Below are 21531 nucleotides of genomic sequence, written 5' to 3'. Positions count from 1 at the left end.
TTACTCTCCTTGTAAAGTGTTAAAGATGTTGTGTAAGTGCAAGTTAGTCTGGATTAATATGTACATAGATTTGCATTGGGGAATTTGATATAAACATTGATAGGTAATATTCCCTATTAAACTAAAATTATATGGCATTCCTAAAGCGATCCCAAATAGGAAAATGCGTGCCCAAAGTATGGCTGCTGGCAGGACAGATGTTATGAATGGGAAATACAACAGGAAGGTCATAGGGAATTGCTGGGAATGAATAGAAATATGAAAACTAACAGAGTTGCCTGTGGGTTTAAGACAGAGGTACGCCTTTATGCGCAGCTTGTCCCCAGCTCCTGCCAACTCGTGCTCTCAATTCACACCATGCAGGCTCTCTTCCTTCGCATCCTGCTTTTCATCAATACTTACCAGGTAAGTTGTGAGATTTTTAAACATTTTATTCCACGCTTATGTGTTTCAAGTCTGCAGCTCGTCTTCTTGTGAATAAGTTGAATGTAATAAATGTTTCATTTTAATTTGATCCTCCATCGCATAGATTGCTAAACAAAATATTGAAAACATTGCACGCTTTGAGGCACGGGGCAATTTATGAAGAATACTTATGGAATAATTTCATTTGCATTTTGCCTTGCACTGCTGTTTAAATTGTGCCCGTAAATTGCATTTGGTACTTGGAAACTATCCACTATGCGGCTGCAATGGCCAAAAGCATTAATTGGTTTGAAAATGTCACAAATTCGATTGTTTCGTTCACGATGAGATTTGCTTTGTAATTTATTAAGCGGCACGGAGATAGAAAGGTGACCGACGACATGGAGAATATTCCCAATCTTTAGTTCGGGGATCTAACCTTCTGGCAACCAAGCGGCCGATGGATAAAAGCAGCGAGATGGAACTAGCGGTGCAAAACGCTTCACGCATCGGCTGGTATTTTCAGCCTGAAAGTCTTTCAAATCGCAGCAATATGTGAGGCAGAATGTACAGTCGTCCTGCTTACAGAAAGTAAATGGTGTATTTCCCAGGAAGTTGTGTTTTGGAAATGAGCCAATTTGAAAAAACTAGATTTTTGATTGAAACTTGCGCATATATTGGAGTTCCCACCTTATTTTAGAACAAATTTCTGAAACAAATGTTCATATATTTTGATTTAGGGTGTGATTTCCCCATTTCCAAGAAACAGCGTGGCTAAAAACCTGTAAACAAAACGTATTTCGACACATTTTAGTGCCCTGATATTGCAAAGTCAGTCTTCTGCGTTAATGGCATATTGGTGCAGAAAATTTCTGCATGCAGCTATTCACATCGCCCCACTAACCCCTCAGTCTCTATTACATTGTCGCTTTTTCAACGTTTTCTTCTAAGCAATCTTTCTTTGGTGACGATGCTTACTTTTGGAACTAGAGATTGATCAAGCATCAGGCCCTGGGAGAAATCACTGCCCTCTGTAAAATTACCCACTCAGTTACAACTCTGCCCCTCAAATTGCGTGTCATGTGGTGGCTTTCATGCACAGCAAGGGGATGAATCCAGAATTGAGGGATGCATTATTACTAAGCGCCAGCAAATGGGTTGATAATTGGAAATGAAGCAAGTTATTGACTTGCAAACTGCTTAATTTGGGCGAGAGGACATTTTAATTATCCTGGCCAAATAAAAGCAGACCTTAGTGAAAATTCCTCTCATGTTAACTAGAGATAGCTGTTGGGCAAATTTCTTCCTGCAGTCTAAAAACCCTTCATCTATATGCAAGTGCCTGTAGCATTCAATTGCTAATAATCCGTTTCTGATTCAAAGTAATAAACATATAAATAATTGACTCACATCAACAAAAAAATTGACTCAATAGGGCATAAATTGTTTTTGTAAATCAGTGTTAAGTTAGACATGTATCACTCTAATTAAATAGCAAGGCTAATTTAAACATTTAAAGACATAAGCACTTAAATTTTATCGAAAGGAAAGTTGCCAAAATGTGCAAGTCACAAAAGACTTCAACAATCTATGAAGTTCAATGATAAATCATATTGAAAGAGGATTGAATTCTAATCAATCCCAGCATCGCAAGGCAGGTTAATGATCCCCAGGCATTTATCTGATATTTATGTCACTCATTGAAGGGTAGAGATCATTAAATATATTTTTGTTATTCAGCAATCTCTCATTATAATACAAGATAAGTTTCCTGTCACTTTAAAAAGTTTGTGAGCACTGTTAAAACTTGGTACTGGGGTAGGCATAAACGTGCAAATACAGAATTGTGAATACATTTGACTTTTTTGCTAATATCACATAACAGAGGGAGCCCTTGCCTGGTTAATTGCTGGAAATGCTTCTACTCTGCGCTTAGTCGACCATGATTTTCAACCCATTCACTTCAATGGATAGTGTAAAATCCGGCCCAATGTCATGTTGATTGTGACAGGCCACGGGAGGTTACAGCAATACCCTTAGAAGCAGTTAAGAAACGAATTACAAACCTAACAATTACTCATTGATTCCAATATACTGAAGGGCATTACAGCATTATCAACCAAAGGTCCCCTCTCTTTGAGTACATATATATATAGATATACATATGCATATGTAACATATACACACATTTTATATATGCACATGTAATATATATACACATACATTTTAAATATACATATATGAGTGTGTCTGCACTGTATATAATATTTGCACTGCCAATAAGTCATCGAGATTTAACATTTTAGTACTTACTACAATATGAATAGGACTGAGGAAATGATCACACTTGTTAATGTCTGAGGCTATTTTTGATATATGATGGGCCCTATTTTACCATTTTGATTCTACGTGCGGACTTGAAACTGGGAGTGTTTCAGACCCGACTTTTAAACCCGTTCTGAGGCGCCCCCATACGCACTCTGCCTGCAAAAATATCAGCGATTCCGAATCGTGCTGCACAAGCCTGTGGGTGGGGCTTATCGCACCCGAAACCCTGCAGCTCCAACTGGTGCCTCCAACTGCGCATGTGCAGAAAAAAATGATAGAATGCGGATCCCCTGCCACATCGCTCCTGGGCCAGATAATGCCTCCCCCTGTCCCCCACAGACATTGCCCCACCCTCACAACATTACTGGCCCCCTTATCCCCCCAACCCACACCACCCAGACCAATCGCAGGCTCCTCCCCCCTTCTCCCCACTGATCTCAGGTAAAGTGGCAGCAGATTCCACCCCCCTCCCCCGCCACTGGTCTCAAGCAGAGAGCCGTTGGACCAACCTTCCCCCCTTCCCGCCCCACCAATCTCAAGCAGAGAGCCGTCGGACCCACCTCCCTTGCCCCCCCCATCCCCCCCCCTCACTCCCCAATCTCAAGCAGAGAGCCATCGGACGCTTGGCAGTTACCTCCTCACTAACTGGCGCGCCCGAATTGGACTTATGTGGAGCATGTCTGTTTCGCGCTGATTCTGGATGGGCGTGTGCGGTGGTAAAGGATGAAGTGCCGGTAAGGTTGGTGTGCAGCCCATTAAGTCAATTTAAATGTATGCAAATGCATGCAAATGCATTTAAATGGCCGTCGCGCTCATTTCGGATGTGGTCCCGATTGCAGCCATTTTGGGGCCTTGGTAAAGGGAGAACCAGCGCAGAGGTGGGTGTGGATCGTGCTACTCGCCTCATGCCCGACTTTACCAAGTTTTCACACCTGAAAACGGGCACAAATTGATGGTAAAAATCAGGCCCGATGTCTTAAACAATAGACATAGCCGCAAACATACAAATGTTTCAACTTGTAATTAAGTGTACACATGAAATATTTAAGTATTTGAGTCGAGTGATAACTCCATTAGACTGGTTGAATGCATTCACCGACTGATCGATAAAGTAATTGCACATGCTTTCCTTTTCCATCTTATGCTGTCACTTCACTGTGTCAGAAATAGAGCAACTTCAATTTTTCTTCTGCGATTTCATCCATTTTCTTACTCACTTGTTTTGTTTGTTTTTAGTTTCTATTTTAATGATTCCTGCCAGGATTTAAACTACCTTTTACATCCCAGTCTACTTAAGGATGGTTAGATCTCACTACTTCCTCCTATTTATATGAAAAACCTGCAGCCGTGATTCTCCCAAAACTGTCCTAAGTGTTAAATTTGCGGGAAAACTGGCATAAATCACTCTGTTTTTTTCAGTGCAACTTCAGACAAGAATCTCCCACACTCTGTGCAATGCAGAGGTCACAATCAGGAATATCATTAAAAGCCGGGGGGGTTGGGGGGTGGGGTGGCTATTCGCGCCGGAGTCTGAGAGTTCTGGACCTCTGCGCATGCACAGTGGCCCCGATCTGTCAGTCTCCCCGTTTGCTGGCCAGCTTAATCGCTGGCCAGCCCGGGACCCTCGCAGTGCTGCTCTTCCAGCCTCTCCCCACAGCCCGATCGTGGCTCCCCGTCCATTCACGGGTCAGCCCCGAAACCCCCCCTTCCCGGACCGCCCGACCTCCAGCACCTCCCACAGCAATAACAGTCCTCCCCATCCCCAGGAGGAAGACTCACCCCAGCAAGCCCCCCAGCTGACTCCCCCCCCCCCCCCCCCCCCCACCCCCGGCCCCCGCAGTCGCCCCGATTGCTGGCCTCCCTCCTGCCCTCATTGATCGCAATGGCAGAGTGGAGGAGTGGCAGCGGGACACCCACCCCCCACCGATTGCCCATAGGCCCCGCCCAGAGCAGGCCCTGCCCCTAGGCCCCACCCCCTTGGCACTGCTCCATGCTTGATGGGCAGTGCCAAAGTGCCCCCTCGGCATGGGCACGTTGCCCCTTGGGCAGTGCCGGGAGCACAGGCTGGCATTGCCAGGGTGCCCATGCCCAGGGGACACCACCCCCCGCCACCCAACCCCCTGCAGCACCTCGATTGCCCCCTTTCACTCCAGCACGGTTGTCCCGCCAGTTCCCGAAAGTGGGGAGCTAGTCTGAACCCACTGGAGTGAAATACTCCTGATTGGGGTGGGAGGTGCCAGCGGGCCTGGAGAATTCCGTCCCGGGCCCACTAATCAGTTCAAATTAAAAGTAGATTTAAATCAGTTACCTGGTGTTCTCACTGGATTCCAGCACGACTCAGATGGCGCCGGATATCTGGCGTTGGGAAATGCGCGTGCAGCAGAAACGCATGCGTGAATCCTGCGAATCGGCAGACAGTTGATTCTCCTGGCACTAAAAGATTAGCGCGGCGGGATGGAAGAATCGCCCCCTACATTCTTAACCCGTCTTCCAGAATCATTGGACACCATTTGGTGTTACTGTTTTGTTTTATTCTTTTGTTTTGTCTAACATTTTGGAGCTACTTTTAAAAGCTTTTTTGGTATAAGCCAATTTGGGCAAGTCATTCTGAACTAGAAGTTTAGTGGTGTTGCCTTTTAAGAGGAAGCCTTAGGGCTGCTGCTGGTTTTCAGTGCCTATTTCCATCAAACACTAGTCTATTGAAAATCTTTGTTCCTGTTGGTCTGCTTGGCCATTGCACCAAGTCATTACATGATAGATTGAAAATGTCATCATTTATTTCATGGTGCCTTTAAATTTCCTTTTGTATTTACTTCCACCTTCTTAAAGCTCTCCCAGAATCACTGAATTTTTACAGTGCAGAATGAGGCAATTCGGCCCATCATGTCTGCAACGGTTCTCTGAAACTCCATAATCCTGCACATCCTTCCTTTTCAGATAACAATATAATTCCGTTTTGAATGCTCAGATTAAACCTACTTCCATTGCATTCCAGGCTCCAACTACTCACTGTGTGTGAAAGGTATTCCTCATATTGTTTTTTTCCTGTTTTGCCAATTACTTTCAATCTGTGTTGTCTTGTTCTCAATCCTTTCACAAGTAGGAACACTTTCTCCCTATCTATTTGTCTAGACTCTTCATGATTCCAAAACCATGATCAAATTTCCTCTTAGCCTACTCTTCTCCAAGAGAAACAGTCTCATTTTCTATCCAATCTATCCTCGGAACTGAAGTTCCTCATTCCTGGAACCATTCTTGTGACCCTTTTCTGCACTCTCTTGAATGCCTTCACATCTTTGCCAAAGTGCAGCCACAGAACTGGACCTAATACTCCAGCTGAGGCTGAGCTGTTGTCTTATACAAATTCAGCATAATCTCCTTACACTTGTACCCATATTAATAATGCTTAGGGTACTGTATGCTTTATTAACTGCTCTGTCAACCTGTCCTTCCAACCTCAATGACATACACCCAAATCCCAAGTCCCTCTGCTCCTGCACTCCCTTCAAAGTTGTATCCTTTATTTTATATTGTCTCTCCATGCTCTTCCTTCCAATCATCCTCAAAATTCACATTCAATGCTTCCAAGTTTTGTATCATCTGCAAATTTTTTAATTGTGTTCTGTACACTATGGTCCAGGTCATTAATATATATCAGGAAGATCCCAGCACTGACTCCTGAGGAACACCACTACAGAGTGGAGGAGTGGCAGCGGGACACCCACCCCCCATCGATTGCCCATAGGCCCCGCCCAGTGCAGGCCCCACCCCTAGGCCCCACCCCCTTGGCACTGCTCCATGCTTGATGGGCAGTGCCAAGGTGCCCCCTCGGCATGGGCACGTTGCCCCTTGGGCAGTGCCGGGAGCACAGGTTGGCATTGCCAGGGTGCCCATGCCCAGGGGACACCACCCCCGCCACCCAACCCCCTGCAGCACCTCGATTGCCCCTTTTACTCCAGCGCGGTTGTTCCTCCAGTCCCAAAACATATATTAAGTTTCTTGTCACTTCTCCAATTTTGTGGATGCAATTTTAATTTTAGACGGGTGCTCCGGTTTCCTCCCACAATCCAAAGATGTGCGGGTTAGGTGGATTGGCTATGCTAATTGCCCCTTAGTATCAGGGGAATTAGCTAGGGTAAATGTATGGGGATAGGGCCCGGGTGGGATTGTGGTCGGTGCAGACCCGATGGGCCGACTGGCCTCCTTCTGCACTGTGGGTGTTCTATGATTCTATGTTCGCAATTCTCCAGTCTTCTAGAACCACCCCTCAGTCGAAGGAAGACTGGAAAATTACAGCCAATATCTCTGTGATTTCCACCCTCATTTCCCACAGTGTCCCCGGATGCATTTTCATTCAGTCTTGATATTTTATCAACTTTAATTATATACAGCCTATTTAATACATCATGTCAATTTTAAATGCTTCTAGTGTATTAATTATTTCCTCTGTAAACCTATCTGGGTGCATCCTCTTATTTGATATAGATGCAAAGTAATCATTTAATAACTCAACCTTTCCAGCTGCATTCATTCATAAATCCCTATTTTGGTCCCGAATAGGCCCTCCTTCTCCATTTATCACCTTTTTACTATTCATATGCCTATAGAAGACCTTGGTGTTCCATCTTACATTAGCTGGCAGACTCGTTTCATCCTTCCTCATTGCTTCTTTTATTGCTTTTCCAGTTCTCCATTGACTCTTCTATATTCAACCTGATTCTTCATTGCATTGTCCACCTGACATCGGTCATAAGCACACTTTTTCTTCTTCATGTTAATTTCTATCTTTTTTCATCCAGGGAGCTCTGGATTTGTTTACCCTGCACTCCCTTTTCAAGGGAACATACCTTGACTGTGTCCAAACTATCTTTTCTTTGAAGCTAGTTCATTATTCAGTCACTACTTTTCCTGTCAACCTTTGGCTGCAATTTATATGACCCAGTTTCACTCTTACCCCATTGAGGTTGGTTTCTCTCCAGTTAATTATTCTTAATCTAGATTGTTTTTGTTCTTTTCTGTAGTGAACCTAAACCATATGATACAATGATCCTGTCCCATAAATGTTCTCCTACTGATATTTGACCCATTTGGCCCACTTCATTTCCAAGAACCAAGTCCAGGATGGCATGGCGGCACAGTGGTTAGCATTGCTGCCTCACAGCACCAGGGACCTGGGTTTGATTGGCTTGGGTCACTGTCTGTGCAGAGTCTGCACATTCTTCCCGTGTTTGCATGGGTTTCCTCCAGGTGCTTCTGTTTCCTCCCACAGTCTGAATGAAGTGCTGGTTAGGTGCATTGGCCATGTTAAATTCTCCCTCAGTGTACCCGAACAGGCGCCGGAGTGTGGCGACTAGGGGGTTTTCACAGTAACTTCATTGCAGTGTTAATGTAACCCTACTTATGACACTAATAAATAAACCTTAAAGTAATGCCTCCCCTCTCATTGGACTAGACACATCTGTTATAGAAAACTTTTGTGGAATTCTTGCCCTTTTCTGCCCTTTATATTACTATCCCAGACTATATTCACATTATTAAGGTCCTCCATTATAACTGCTTTATAATTCTTGCACCCCTCTGTAATTTCCTTCCACATTTGTTCCTTCTTATCCTTTCCACTCCATGGAGGCCTATGGACTACACCAGTCAATTTAAAAAATATATTTTTTATTGGTACCTTTTGGTACTTTATTTCTAATCAATAAAGCCAATTCAAATTAAATCCAATTATGGTCCCTGCATGAGGGACAAACAAGATCCAAGCTGAGGCTTTGTACCTCATCCTGGGCTTGATCTCATGCTTCATCTTCACCAAAAGGCCGAGGTGGCTTTGAAAGGTTGCATCAGGTAAAGCCTTGGTTTAACCTCATTGTCTACCCTGATCCTTTACCCTAGCTTAGGCAAACCACGATCGCAGGCGCCAGCACACCCCCAGTGCAATGGGCTAGTCTTGTCCCCTGCCGAATCATGGTTTTGCCCTGCCAGGACCAATCAATGCAATTGCACCTCTTTTGTTGCTTAACTGTAGCCAAATAAATTCTACCTTTGACCCTTCCCTCTCCAGCACAAAAATGCTCTTCTAAATCAATATTGCTACTCCTCCCACTTTTCTTCCTTTCTACCTTTCATGAACACTTTGTATCAAGAAATATTTAACACCCAGTCCTGCCCTTCTTTGAGCCAGGTTTCTGCTATAACCACAGAATCATATTTCCACTGATCAGTCTGCACATGTGACCCACATATTAACCACAGCAGGTGCATTCATATACATGCACAGTAACCCTGATTTTTATGACTTTCTCCCTTACTCTGACCCCATCTAATAACTTACTATTACCTAATCTAGTGCTGTCTATCTCTCCTAATACTCGGTGCACCTTGGTATTCCTTCTGGTAATACCTCCTGGTTCCCATGCCCCATTTTCCATCTCTTGAGTTTGAGTCAAAGAATTTAATGGTAATTGAGTTCTACCTAACGAGGACCTATGGTTAGTTGTTGACCATCTTTCTCTATCTGTTGGCTTTGGAGCAAAGAAAAGCTGGACCAAAGGAGATGTTCAGCATGGGCAGGTCCAGATATTAATGTTGATTTCAACATGATCCACATTCCATGGCCGGGATTCTCCCAAATAAATTGTAAGTCCCCAATTTGCATGAAAATGGGAGTAACTCCTGCTGATTTTTATTAGCGGGATTTTCAGATTGAATCTCCAACACTCAGCATTGCAGAGTGCCCTGGCAGGATTCCCTCTGAAAATCAAGGGTCGGGGCCTATTCCCGCTGGAGAGGCCAGCAGCATAGCGTTGAACGGGCCACTACGCATGCGCTGATCTGTCAGCGCCGAGATTGGCACATGAGAAGTGGTCCCACACTGCCGGCCTCCAGATCATTGGCCAGCTCAATCGCTGGCCTTCTGAACCCGAACTCCTGATCACTGGCCTCCCGGATCTCTCCAAGCCAGCCCCGATGTAGGCAACCCCCCCCCCCCGCCCAGGCAGCCCTGGACCCCCCAGTAGCCCCGAACCCCCTCACCCAGATGGCCAGCACAATTGCCATCCTCCATCTCTCTGCCACCAATCCCGAATGCAAAGTGGCAACGGGGCCCCCCACTAGGCCCCGGCCCTGCCCCCTTGGCACTGCCCAATGCCCAGTGGGCAGTGGGAGAGTGCTCCTTGGGCATTGCCAGTTTGTCCCTTGGGCAGTGCCAGGGGGCACCCCCTTTAACCCTGACCTCCTGGTGCGCCTCCATGGCCCCTATTCCCTCCAGGGGGGTCAGGCCACCTCTTCCCCATTAGTGGGGAGCAGTAGTAAGCCCTGCTGGAGTGAACCACTCCTGGCCGGGGGACAGGGATGGGGGGTTGGGGGGGGGGGGGGGGGCGTGGGGGGAGATGCTAGTAGGCCTGGAGACTTCAGTCCCAGGCCCGCTAATGGGATGGAAATTCAAATTTAAATATTGAAATCAATTCCGCCAGAATTTCTGGTGCAGACCTGATGACGCTACAAATCCTGGCCCTGGAGACACATAGAGGCTGTGCCGCCCAGCGGGACGCCCGCGAGACGGCCTCCGCTGATGTCTCCCAGCCCATTGCGCTGCTAGAGCAGTGCAGGGGGCTGGGAGAACCCCCCACCATAATCTTACTCTGAAAAAGACAGTTGTTATGGACACAGATCTGTAAGAAAGGGAATTGTTCCAGCCAATGGTAGAAGATCATCCTGGCCACACAACATTCAGGTACTTTGTTTTGGTACATGTTTGGCTTGTTACATGTTGTGGGCTACACAATGATGTGCCAAAAAAATACAGACATTGCTGTGCATTAGGAAAACGAGTGAAGATTTGCCAGAATTCTTCATCCAGATTATTCCTGCATGACACTACAGAGGAGCTGCCTCTTCACTCCAAACAAGATTACTCTTCACTCATATCTCAGCCCGAGAGCTGCAAGATTAGTGCCAACATTCACGGGAGAGTAACTTAGCACCGCGCTCCACTAACCCGAACCCTAAACATAACTTTCTCAACCTTCTGTTCCCTACTGTGGAAATTATTTGCTCTCCAGTCTGTTATTTTGTTTTTAATTCCATGAATCCCAATTTATTTTGTAAATCTCAGAAGATGTGTGTTCCCCACATTGCTGTGGCTCTGGAGTCACACGTAGGCCAGACCAGGTAAGGATGGCAGATTTCCTTCCCTAAAGGACATTAGTGCACCATCATGATTTAAGGGCACGTTGACAGCATAATCTCAACCCACCTTCAGAAGGAATAGAGAGGTGCATTTGGAAGCTAAGGGCCCGATTTTACCGTCAAGTTGTGCCCGTTTTTGGGCGTGAAAATTTGGTACAGTCGGGCATGAGGCAAGTAGCGCGATCCGCACCTGCCTCTGCGCCGGTTTCCCCTTTACCTGGCCCAAAAATGGACACAATCGGAACCGCACCTGAAACGGGCACGACGGTCATTTAAATGCATTTGAATTGAACTAATGGGCTGCACACCCAACTTTACCAACACTTCCCCCTTTACCACTGCGTTCGCCAATCGGGAATCAGCGCGAAGCAGACATGCTCCATGTAAATCCAATTCGGGCGCTCCATCAGTGAGGGTTAGTGAGGAGGTAAGTGCATAGCATCCGACGGCTCTCTGCTACTTACGGGTGTCCTTTTGTTGAGGCCATTTTCTTTCTCGGGTCGGTGGCGGCTCTGCGAGTGTGTGTGTGGCGGGGGGGCGGGGGGGGGAGGGGGGCTGTTGCTCTGCAGGGTCTCTGATGTCCGACTTGCAGAACAGACACGGGTCTCAGCACTGACCTCGGGTCGTGTGGTGCTGCTGGATTCCAGTGCAGTCAGCTCACTTCCAGCTGAAGGATGTGCACAAAGTCCTTGCAAATTGCACTGCTGCAACCTCTCAGCTTTGCAAGGAGCTGTGATTGTGGGGAACATGTGGCTGGGGGAATTGGGGGGCTGTGATTGTGGGGAACATGTGGCTGGGGGAATTGGGGGGACTGTGATTGTGGGGAGCATGTGGCTGGGGGAATTGGGGGGACTGTGATTGTGGGGAGCATGTGGCTGGGGGAATTGGGGGGGCTGTGATTGTGGGGAGCATGTGGCTGGGGGAATTGGGGGGGCTGTGATTGTGGGGAGCATGTGGCTGGGGGAATTGGGGGGGCTGTGACTGTTGATGTGCTAGGGCAAGCAGCATTCCTTAACCTCTACATGTGTCCCTCACCATCTCCAACACCCCCCCCCCCGTCCCACTTCAGAGAGATGAGATGGCTTTTACGATGCAACCGATTGATCTTCCTGTTCTTTTGGTTGCTGATGGAGCTGAGGAGGAGGAGCTGGAGGAAGAATTGCGGGCACAGGAGGCCCGGGCCTTACCACTTGCAGGAGTAGAGCGAGATGATGACCGGAGGCAGGAGGTGGCTGCCATTCGCCCAGAGAGGGACGCAGGAGGAGGGAGCAGAGACCCCACATTTGAACGGATGTCGGACACCATGGGAAGCCGACGTCTCCACCTCCGAAAGGAGACAGTGCAACACCTGTGCCACCTGTTGCAGGACCTGGCACCTGGGGGCGGGCGGGGTCACCCACTCTCGGTGGCTGTCAAAATATCACCCGCACTGAACTTTTATGGGCGGCACGGTAGCACAGTGGTTAGCACTGTTGCTTCACAGCTCCAGGGACCTGGGTTCGATTCCCGGCATGGGTCACTGTCTGTGTGGAGTTTGCACATTCTCCTCGTGTCTGCATGGGTTTCCTCCGGGTGCTCCAGTTTCCTCCCACAGTCCAAAGATGTGCGGGTTAGGTTGATTGGCCATGCTAAAATTGCCCCTTAGTGTCCTGAGATGCATCGGTTAGAGGGATTAGTGGGTAAAATATGTAGGGATATGGGGGTAGGGCCTGGGTGGGATTGTGGTCGGTGCAGACTCGATGGGCCGAATGGCCTCTTTCTGTACTGTAGAGTTTCTATGACTGGCTCTTTCCAGACACCGAGCGGAGCATTTCCCAATCAGCTATGCACACCTGTGGCAAGCAGGTCACAGAAGCCCTGCATGCCCAGGCTGGGCAGCACATCAAATTTAACCTAGACCAGGAAGCACGGGCTGCAGGGTTTGCAGCCATTGCAGGGATGCCTAATGTACAGGGAGCCATCGACTGCACAGATGTCGCCATCAAGGCCCCCTTACAGAATTCTTGGAGATTCATTAACAGAAAGGGATTCCACGCCCTGAATGTTCAACTAGTGTGTGACCATAATATGAACATTACGCATGACTGCCCAAGTCACCCAGGCAGTGTGCACGACAGCTTTATTGTCAGGAGCTCGGACATCCCGGAGGCATTTGAGGAGGAGCCCAGGCTGCGGGGGTGGCTCCTGGGTGATATGGGTTACCCGCTTCGGACATGGCTGATGATGCCTGTGCAGAGGCCTGTGACTGGGACGGAGACCCGCTGTAATGAGACCCATGTAACCACCCGGGCAGTAGTGGAGAGGTGCATTGGGCTCCTCAAAATATGATTCTGGTGCCTGGACCGATCTGGCAGGGCCCTCCAATACAGCCCTGTGATCTCTTCCTGCATAGTGGTTGTGTGCTGTGCCTTGCACAACCTGGCTCTAGAGAGAGGTGACATATTGGAGGAGGAGGAGGACGTGGAGGCTGACCAGCCAGGCTTCGCTGGGGAGGATGACCAGCAGGAGGAGGAGGAAGAAGGGGAAGATCATGCGGAGGAACACCAACCAGGCACTGGAGGGCTGGCAGTCCAAATGAGGCATGCGAGGGTGGCAAGGGAGGCCCTGATCACCAGGTGGTTCACCCGCTAGGGGTTTGTATCTGTGGGTTCCATTGCCCCCCTCAAATTCCTTCTATATCCTGCAACATTGTCAACCAGAGTAGTGGGCCTGGGTACTCTGTGTTAGCGAATTTTTTGGCAGGCAGGAGGGTGATGACGACTCGCTAAGCACCATTGTGATGATGCCCTGATGCAAACCAGTCTGACTCCTACCTGAGTTCTGCATGCACGCTGGCACCTGGGCCACTACACGTCTGTGTAGTGGGTAAGGGATCTGAAGCCTCCATACAGGGCACTGGGGCAGGTGGGGTGGAGGACGGGAGGGAATCACTCATGGGGTCTGGGGGCCCAACTGACATCAACATGAAGCATCCCTCCGGCAATCATCAATGGAAGAGGATTCCTATTTGAGATAAATTAGCCACAGGTGGGTGGTGAAATTTTTTTTTATTGCAATAAAGGTGTTTGAATAAGACGTTCTAACATAAAAACGTGTGAACAGAAAACATTAAGGTGCTTAAATATATTTCTAACCAGTGCAGCCCTTCACCCGGGCCATCTCATTGCAACTACAACTTCCTAACCTTACGTGGCCTATCACTATGTCTCAGTGACTCCGCAGAATGTACATCGGAGGTGGAGGGCGCCAGCTGCCGACCTCGCCCCGTGGCCTGTGATGCGCGTGGTGGATGTCCTCTGGGGGCCCCGGACCTTGAGAGCCCTAACCTGCTTCCACGTGTCTGGGATGTTTCCATGACACCCTCTTCATCCCGCTGCCCCGGAGATGCCCCGGTGTTAGGAAGAGAGGAGTCAGAAGGTGTAGCCACAGCCACAGTCTCTTGGCTGGAAGGCCCTGGCGTGGGCCCAAGCCCTTCCTTCTCCCTTGGGGTTCCTGTGGGCCCCTGGGTCACTCCATGGGACGGCGGTGTTTCTGCAGTGAGCTCCATCTGGCACTGCCAGTCCTGGAGGACCGCCTGCTTCCTACCCATGGTGGTCGAACCCTCTGCGATGGCCACTTGAGTCGGGGGCCACCTCTCAATGGTCGCAGAAAGTGCCCTCTGAGACTGGGCCATGCTCTGCATCTCCTCAGCCATGGACGTCTGAGACTGGGCCATGCTCTGCAACCCCTCAGCCATGAACCTCCGCGACTGGGCCACGTTCTCAAGGGCTGTTGCCGTAGCCCGCTGTGTCTCAGTGCTGTCCCTCTGGGTCTCCAGCAAACTCTTGACCCTCTCACCCCCGTGGGCCGCAGAATCTCGAGAAGCCTGTTCAGTCTCTCAGCTGTGGCCCGCTGTGACTCGGCCATCACTTGGAGCCTGCCACCCATGGTGAGGATCCCCTGCCCCAGGCTTTCCACTGCAGACACCACCCTTGCAGTGTTGGCCTGGGAAGCATGCAAGACAGGCAATAGCTGGTCCACCTGAAAGCTCTGGGACTCGTCCCAACAGCCTCACAGTTGGTCCAGTGTGGCCGTCAGCCCCTCCTGCATTCCCTGGCTCTGTTGCTGCATCTCCAGCAGCTGAGGGAGAAGTGATCTCAGAGGCCCAGCATGTAGCCTGGGGCCAGCTGAGTCCTCGCCTCCGGCAGGCCCCCACGTGCCAGAGGCCTTGGACGTTCCTTCCACCACCCGATGTACATTATCAGATGTGTCGTGCTCACCAGAGAGTGACCCAGAAGCCTCACCACTAACTGGACCCACCGATGTGTCAGTATCTGGGATGGTGAGTTGTGAGGTGGAAGCTGACGCCAAAACAGTGCCACCCTCGGAGGTCCCTTCACCCATATCCTCTGAGGACTCATCCGAGCTGTCCTGACCAGGATGGGCGGGAGCTGCAGTAGGGGCCTGGAGTCCAGAAGGCCCCAGAGCATCCGGATCTGTCCCTGCAACACAGGACGCAAGGTTAAGTGCGAGGGAGGGAGAGGAATCCGGAATGCCAAACACGTGATTCATATTTCTCCATTGATAATAGAACAAAGCACCATGAAAATTACATCACAGGAACAGGCCCTTCAGCCCTCCAAGCCTGTAGCGACCAGGCTGCCCATCTGATTTGTAACCCCCTACCCTTCCGGGGACCATATGCCTCTATTCTCATCCCATTCACATAGCTGTAAAGACGCCCCTTAAAGATCACTATTGTATCTGTCTCCACGACCTCCCCCGGAAGTGAGTTCCAGGCACCCACTACCCTCTCTATGCATATAAACATGCCTCGTACATCTCCTTTAAATCTTGCCCCTCGCACCCGAAACTCGTGCCCCCGAGAGATTGATTCAAAGTGAGTGGAGGAATGACAGGTGCTCATGTCTTGGCAGCCCAACCATGCTGTCGCTGACTGCCCGTGTCTCCCCTTCTCTGGAGAGCTCCAGTGCCCACTCCTCAAAGGGGGTGAGGAAACCAGAGGTCTGGCTTACCACCCCCTGTCTTTGCCCTCTCACGGTTGTTTTGGTCGGTCTTCTGTGGAGACAGAAGGAGCCATGAAAGCAATTATGGCGTGATTCCTGCAGAGTATCAGGTGATGGCCCTTAGAGGGCAGGCGCAGTGGGGCTCATTGGGGGGATAGGAAGGAGGTGGCTTGGGGGTCAGGAGCTGGAAGCATGCAGGGTGCTGGGGATGGGAGGATCTGGGGGAAATTTGGGGGAAGATGCAAGATGGTGTTCAGCACTCACCCTTGCTGCACGGATGAGGTCATTGACTTTTTTCCAGCACTGCTTTGCAGTTTGGGAGGCGAGTGCCCTCCCAGGTTGCATTTCCATCAGCTCCCCCTGAGTCTGCATCCTCCTGGGGGGAAGAGGGTGTCCCGCCTCACCTCTCCTGCATCCAGCAGTCTCCCCAGGTCGCCCTCAGTAAAGCCGGGGGGGGGGGGGGGGGCGGTCGCTGGTCGCGCACACATTTTGTGCAGGAATGCCTGTCCATTCCTGAGTTTTTATGGAGCTGCCCCTCGTTAGGGCAGATCAGCTGCAGGCAGTTTGGCAGAGCATTCCAGCAAGTTCCATGCAGTTTGCTTGTCAGCATTGAGGGGAAGGCAAGTGAGCACTGGCGGGTGTGCTGACAGGGAGGCGGAGGGGGGGTGGGGTGGTGGATGAGTGCCTCAATGATTGGGGACAGGGGAGAGAGAGGGAGGTGTCACACGGAGCCATTGGAGTCCGGAGGAGATGGGGGCTTTGTGCAGGGGGGTCCGGGGTGAGGGGGATCACTCTGCCTCATATCTGTAGGGTGGAAGGGGGAGGGTGGATCTCTCTGCCTGAGATCAGTCGGGGGAAAGGGGGAGTCCACTGCCACTCTGCCTGAGATCGGTGGGGGGAGGCAGGGGGAGGGGCCCACGATCGGTCAGTGTGGTGGGGGGGATAAGGGGGTCAGCAATATTATGGGGGGGTGGGGCAATGTCTGTGGGGGCCAGGTGGAGGCATTATCCGGCCCAGGAGGGATGTGGCAGGGGAGCGTTATTCTATCTTTTTTTTCTGCGCACGCGCAGTTGGAGGCGCCGATTGGAGCTGCAGGATTTCGGATGTGTTAAGCCCCGCCCATAGGCTTGGGCAGTGTGATTTGGAATCGCTGATATTTTTGCAGATAGAGTGCGTACGGGGGCACCAGAGAACGGGTCTAAAAGTTGGATCTGAAACACTCCCAATTTCAATTCTGCCTAGCACTTCGAATCAAAATGGTAAAATAGGGCCCTAAGACAGATAATGTAAATGACCAACAATAGTGTGTGAAAATATTTAAAGGAAGATCCAAACATGTAATATAATCTGGATCCCACCGAATTATCTGCCCAGTGAAAATTTATGAAGATCACCGAGGGCACAGCAGAGAGTTTTGATGTGTGCTTTGATGGATGAGGCTCCAGTTCAGGAAAATGATTTTGTAAATTATCCTTTTCTGCGTGGCTCAGTTTCACAACATGGGTTAGATATTGAGGACGCCGCAGGTCATGCTTTCAGTGGGATACATAAAACATGTCAGGTAGCCCATTGCCCTTCCCCACAGCGCCCACAATATGAGGGATGGGCACCCTCAAGACCACCTGCTCTTCAGGTATAGGGATGATTGCAGGTCACTAACCCTGCCACAGGGAGCTGATGTTGCAGTAAGGGTGGTGAAGGGGTTGGTCTGATGTAGAGGAAACCAGCAAACACAACAGATGCCTATTCCTGCCATGTGCATGAGCTGACTGATCGTACGGTGCTGCCACTGAAGTGCAGTGGAGCTATCAGCGTGGCACACCAAAGCCAGTCAACTGGCAACATGTGCAGCCCACCTCCAACCCAAGTGCTCTCAAACCTTTCTGCAGGAAAAAATGTTGCACAACTGTGAGAGTGAGAGGCTAGGAGGGGGCATGCCAGTATTCAGGCACCTGGTGCCATATGAAGAGCAGGATGCCAAGCTGGCGGGAGGATCATGCCCCGGCATATGGAGCTGGTGAAGTTGATGTTTGGCCTCCATCCAGTAAAGAACAAATCTTAATGTCTGTACTTAACAACTTAAGGCTGATGCATGGTGCCACCTTAGAGGCAGCCCATGCAGTCACTCACTCCTCTCACAATTGCGGATCCACCAAAAGAGGGTGAGGCCAGACCGCCTGAGGCCAACTCCACCACATCCGGCAGCTTGCAGAAAAGTGAGGAAGATGAGGGCGAACAAGACGTATCACCTAAAGAGCCATCACAGCAGTCTCCTGCACCCTCCGTCATCCCAGAGATGACGGAGGGTGCAGGAGACACCCTCAGTGGGTTCAAGAGTTAGTTCAGGCAGGTCTTTGCTTTCTAGTACTCACTGTACAGATACGATTCCTCAGCAGGAGAAGGCAGAGACAGTCAAGCTCACTGGCACTCTGAGGACTGCTGGGGAAAAGGCCCCGGTAAAGTCTGAGTCGGATGATGAGCTTCTGGGACCGATCCTACTCAGGATGCTTGATATTCAGCAAGAGGCAGGGAGAGTCAGCCAGAGATATGGGAGGCCCTCAACATAGTGACACGTGAAGTGGAGGAGTCTGGCTACTTTCTGATAAAGTTGTACAGGCATTAGCACCTCCATGGCGAGAGTGGTATGCGCTATGGAGACCCTTGCCCAGCAGAATGACCTGTTTCTGGCCGAGATGGGGCGGCACCGTAGCACAGTGGTTAGCACTGCTGCTTCACAGCTCCAGGGACCTGGGTTCAATTCCCGGCTTGGGTCACTGTGTGGAGTTTGCACATTCTCCTCGTGTCTGCGTGGGTTTCCTCCGGGTGCTCCGGTTTCCTCCCACAGTCAAAAGATGTGCGGGTTAGGTTGATTGGCCATGCTAAAAAAATTGCCCTTAGTGTCTTGAGATGCGTAGGTTGGAGGGATTAGTGGGTAAATATGTAGGGATATGGGGGTAGGGCCTGGGTGGGATTGTGGTCGGTGCAGACTCGATGGGCCGAATAGCCTCTTTCTGTACTGTAGGGTTTCTATGATTTCTATGAGATGCGTGCAAATGCGCAACCCACTACAGTATCCATGAGTGAGGTTTCGTTATGGCTACAGAAGATGGTGACAGGGTACCTCAACCTCCATCTAGGTGCCCCTTCTCAAGGAATCAAGTGGAGATCTATAGGCACCTAAAGGACAGAGGAGAGGCAGGCAGCCACTCCTGAGCTCTCCACTCAGAGGGTGCACGATGCCTCTGACCTCACCAGCCTTAGGCCTCTGGGATAGTAAGATAGTAAATGGCCTAAGATAGTAAATGCCATTGAACATAGAACAAGTACAAAAATTATCTTTGAATAAATTGCAAGAGTGGAACATGAGGATACTTATTCAAGCTAGTAAAAGGCTAGTTTCTGTTCATACATGACCTGAACTGCCAGAGTAGTGAAGGTAAAAGCACTTTGGAATCATTTGAGAAACAATTGGTTGTTACGGTGGGGTAATGTCATGTCTTCCTAAGTGAATGGACTATAATGATCCAAACAACATGCCTTCTCCATGTTGGCCTTTGTAATTTCTGATAAAAAATAACTAACTGAACTGTCCTGAAGTAACTGAGCTGAGCAGTATCAAACTTATTTCCCAGTTGAATCTGAGAATATTGTTACTTACTTCTAAATATAACTTTCACTGGTTGTTCTGAACCATATACTGTAAACTTGTAACATTGTGGGTGACATTTTCGGAGACTAGAGTCATTCGTTGTTGACCCGGAGCATAGTCCTGTGATGTAAGTGAGGAGAGAAATCAAAGAAGTGTTAAAAACAGCGACCTAGATTCGGAGTCATGGAAACTCCACACTTTATCCAAACTTGGCACTGGGACCCCAGACCCGGAAGTCCCAACTTCATTTGCCACAGAACCTATTTTTGCCTGTAGGGATGAGTTTTTAGGGAATGTGAGAGTTACAGGGCCGTACATTGTATAAAAACAACTGGGACAATATCCCGGGGGACTGGAGTGGTCCTTTTAACCAGCCCGCCTGAGCACTTGAACTGACTCCGGAGCGGGAGCCCAAATCCAACAAACACCCGCCTCACGCACACCCCCTCCACACCTGCTCCCAAACCCCCAATCCCCAGAACAAAGATCCTGTTATTTGGGGCACTAAGGCGGGTGCAGCAAGCCGGGAAAATTCCTGACTGGTGAAAATCTGTGTCGGTGTGTTCATTTTCATAGAATCATAGAATTCTTACAGTGCAGAAGGAGGCATTTCGGCCCATCAAGCCTGTACAGACAACAATCCCACACAGGCCCTAATCCCCGAAACCTTTTGGAGGGCCGAAGGGCCTGTTTCCTGTGCTGTACTGTTCTCTGTTCTTTTTCTCACGTATTTACCCTGCTAATCCCCCTGACACTAAAGGTCATCAATTTAACCTGGCCAATCAACCTAACCTGCACATCTTTGGACTGTGGGAGGAAGCCGGAACACCCGGAGGAAACCCACGCAGACATGGGGAGAAAGTGCAAACTCTGCACTCACAGTGATCTGAGGCCAAAATTGAACCCGGGTCCCTGGCGCTGTGAAGCAGCAGTGCTAACCATTGTGACACCATGTTGCCCATTTTCTTTGTTTTTTTTATATCTATTATAACAATCCTGGGGCTGGGACAAAGGGCCATTTGACTGGGCGTGACGGTTTAACACAGCAGGTCAAGTGATTAAATCTCTAAGAATACTTCCAACCGGGATCAACTCGCAGATGGAAGGACATCATGGGTGAACTTGTAGTTTTTCAGCAACCTGCCAGAGCTGACTCACAGGTGATGTCTGTGCCCATGTCTTGCACGAGCATGACAAAATGATGTAATTGCCTCTACTTTATGGAGTACATTCCAGGAACCATGTCTTCATAATAGACATCTTGTTCTCCGTGGCTATATTAGAACATTTCTAGGGACTTTGGGCCTGTATACAAAGCAAGCATTTATTATGCTTTCGTGAACCAGAGTTCAAGGGAAAGTTGTTTGGAATAGCTTTATGGCCCAAGCTATTGGCATAACAATTTGCAGGAGATGTTATACAAAGAGCAAATGGTCCACCTAGTGGTGAAATGATGGCATATGATTCAAAAATCTTCACCATGGCTGTTTACAGCAGTGGTTTGTAACACTGGTTAAGCAATCCTATAACATATTGTGAAATTCTTTGGAATCCCAACCCTCTCTCTTTCCTCCCCTTTCTCCCACCATATAAGTTTATAAAACAGTAACGAAAACAAAGTAAACCACTATTGAATGAAGGAATTATTATTTTTCATTAAATATTAGAACAATATATCTCGCAAAATTTAGTATAATTTTCAAATGACTTAGGGATGCTCTGGGATCCTTTGAGTTCCAGGGGACCCAGGTTGAAAAAACATCATCTTACAGGAACATTGCTATTGTAGAGTTGTTCAACTCGGGTGATGTTTATCATCAATCTCAAGATTGACCTGACTCCTAACAGACAAAATGGTAATTTAGTTCTTGGATTTCACATTCAATTCCTTCAATATTTTTCAGATTAAAAACTTAAAATGTGTCAATCAGTGGCTGTGTGTGAAAGAAAAGC

At 49.0% G+C, this 21531-nt stretch overlaps 1 protein-coding gene across 1 annotated transcript in view; it reads left to right on the top strand.

The window, feature by feature from the left end:
- Positions 1 to 865: 865 nt before the first annotated feature.
- ccn6 (cellular communication network factor 6) overlaps positions 866 to 21531 on the top strand; it is a 29406-nt gene continuing 8740 nt past the window's right edge. Inside the window, exon 1 of the mRNA XM_078213549.1 lies at positions 866 to 960. Within this exon, the coding sequence (XP_078069675.1) occupies positions 866 to 960 (95 nt within the window). The remainder of the gene's footprint in view (positions 961 to 21531) is intronic.

The sequence above is a fragment of the Mustelus asterias genome, chromosome 5 (genome assembly GCF_964213995.1).
Source record: "Mustelus asterias chromosome 5, sMusAst1.hap1.1, whole genome shotgun sequence".
Taxonomy (NCBI): domain Eukaryota; kingdom Metazoa; phylum Chordata; class Chondrichthyes; order Carcharhiniformes; family Triakidae; genus Mustelus; species Mustelus asterias.
The sequence above is the reverse complement of the archived record's forward strand: the minus strand, read 5'-3'. Positions and strand labels throughout refer to the sequence as shown.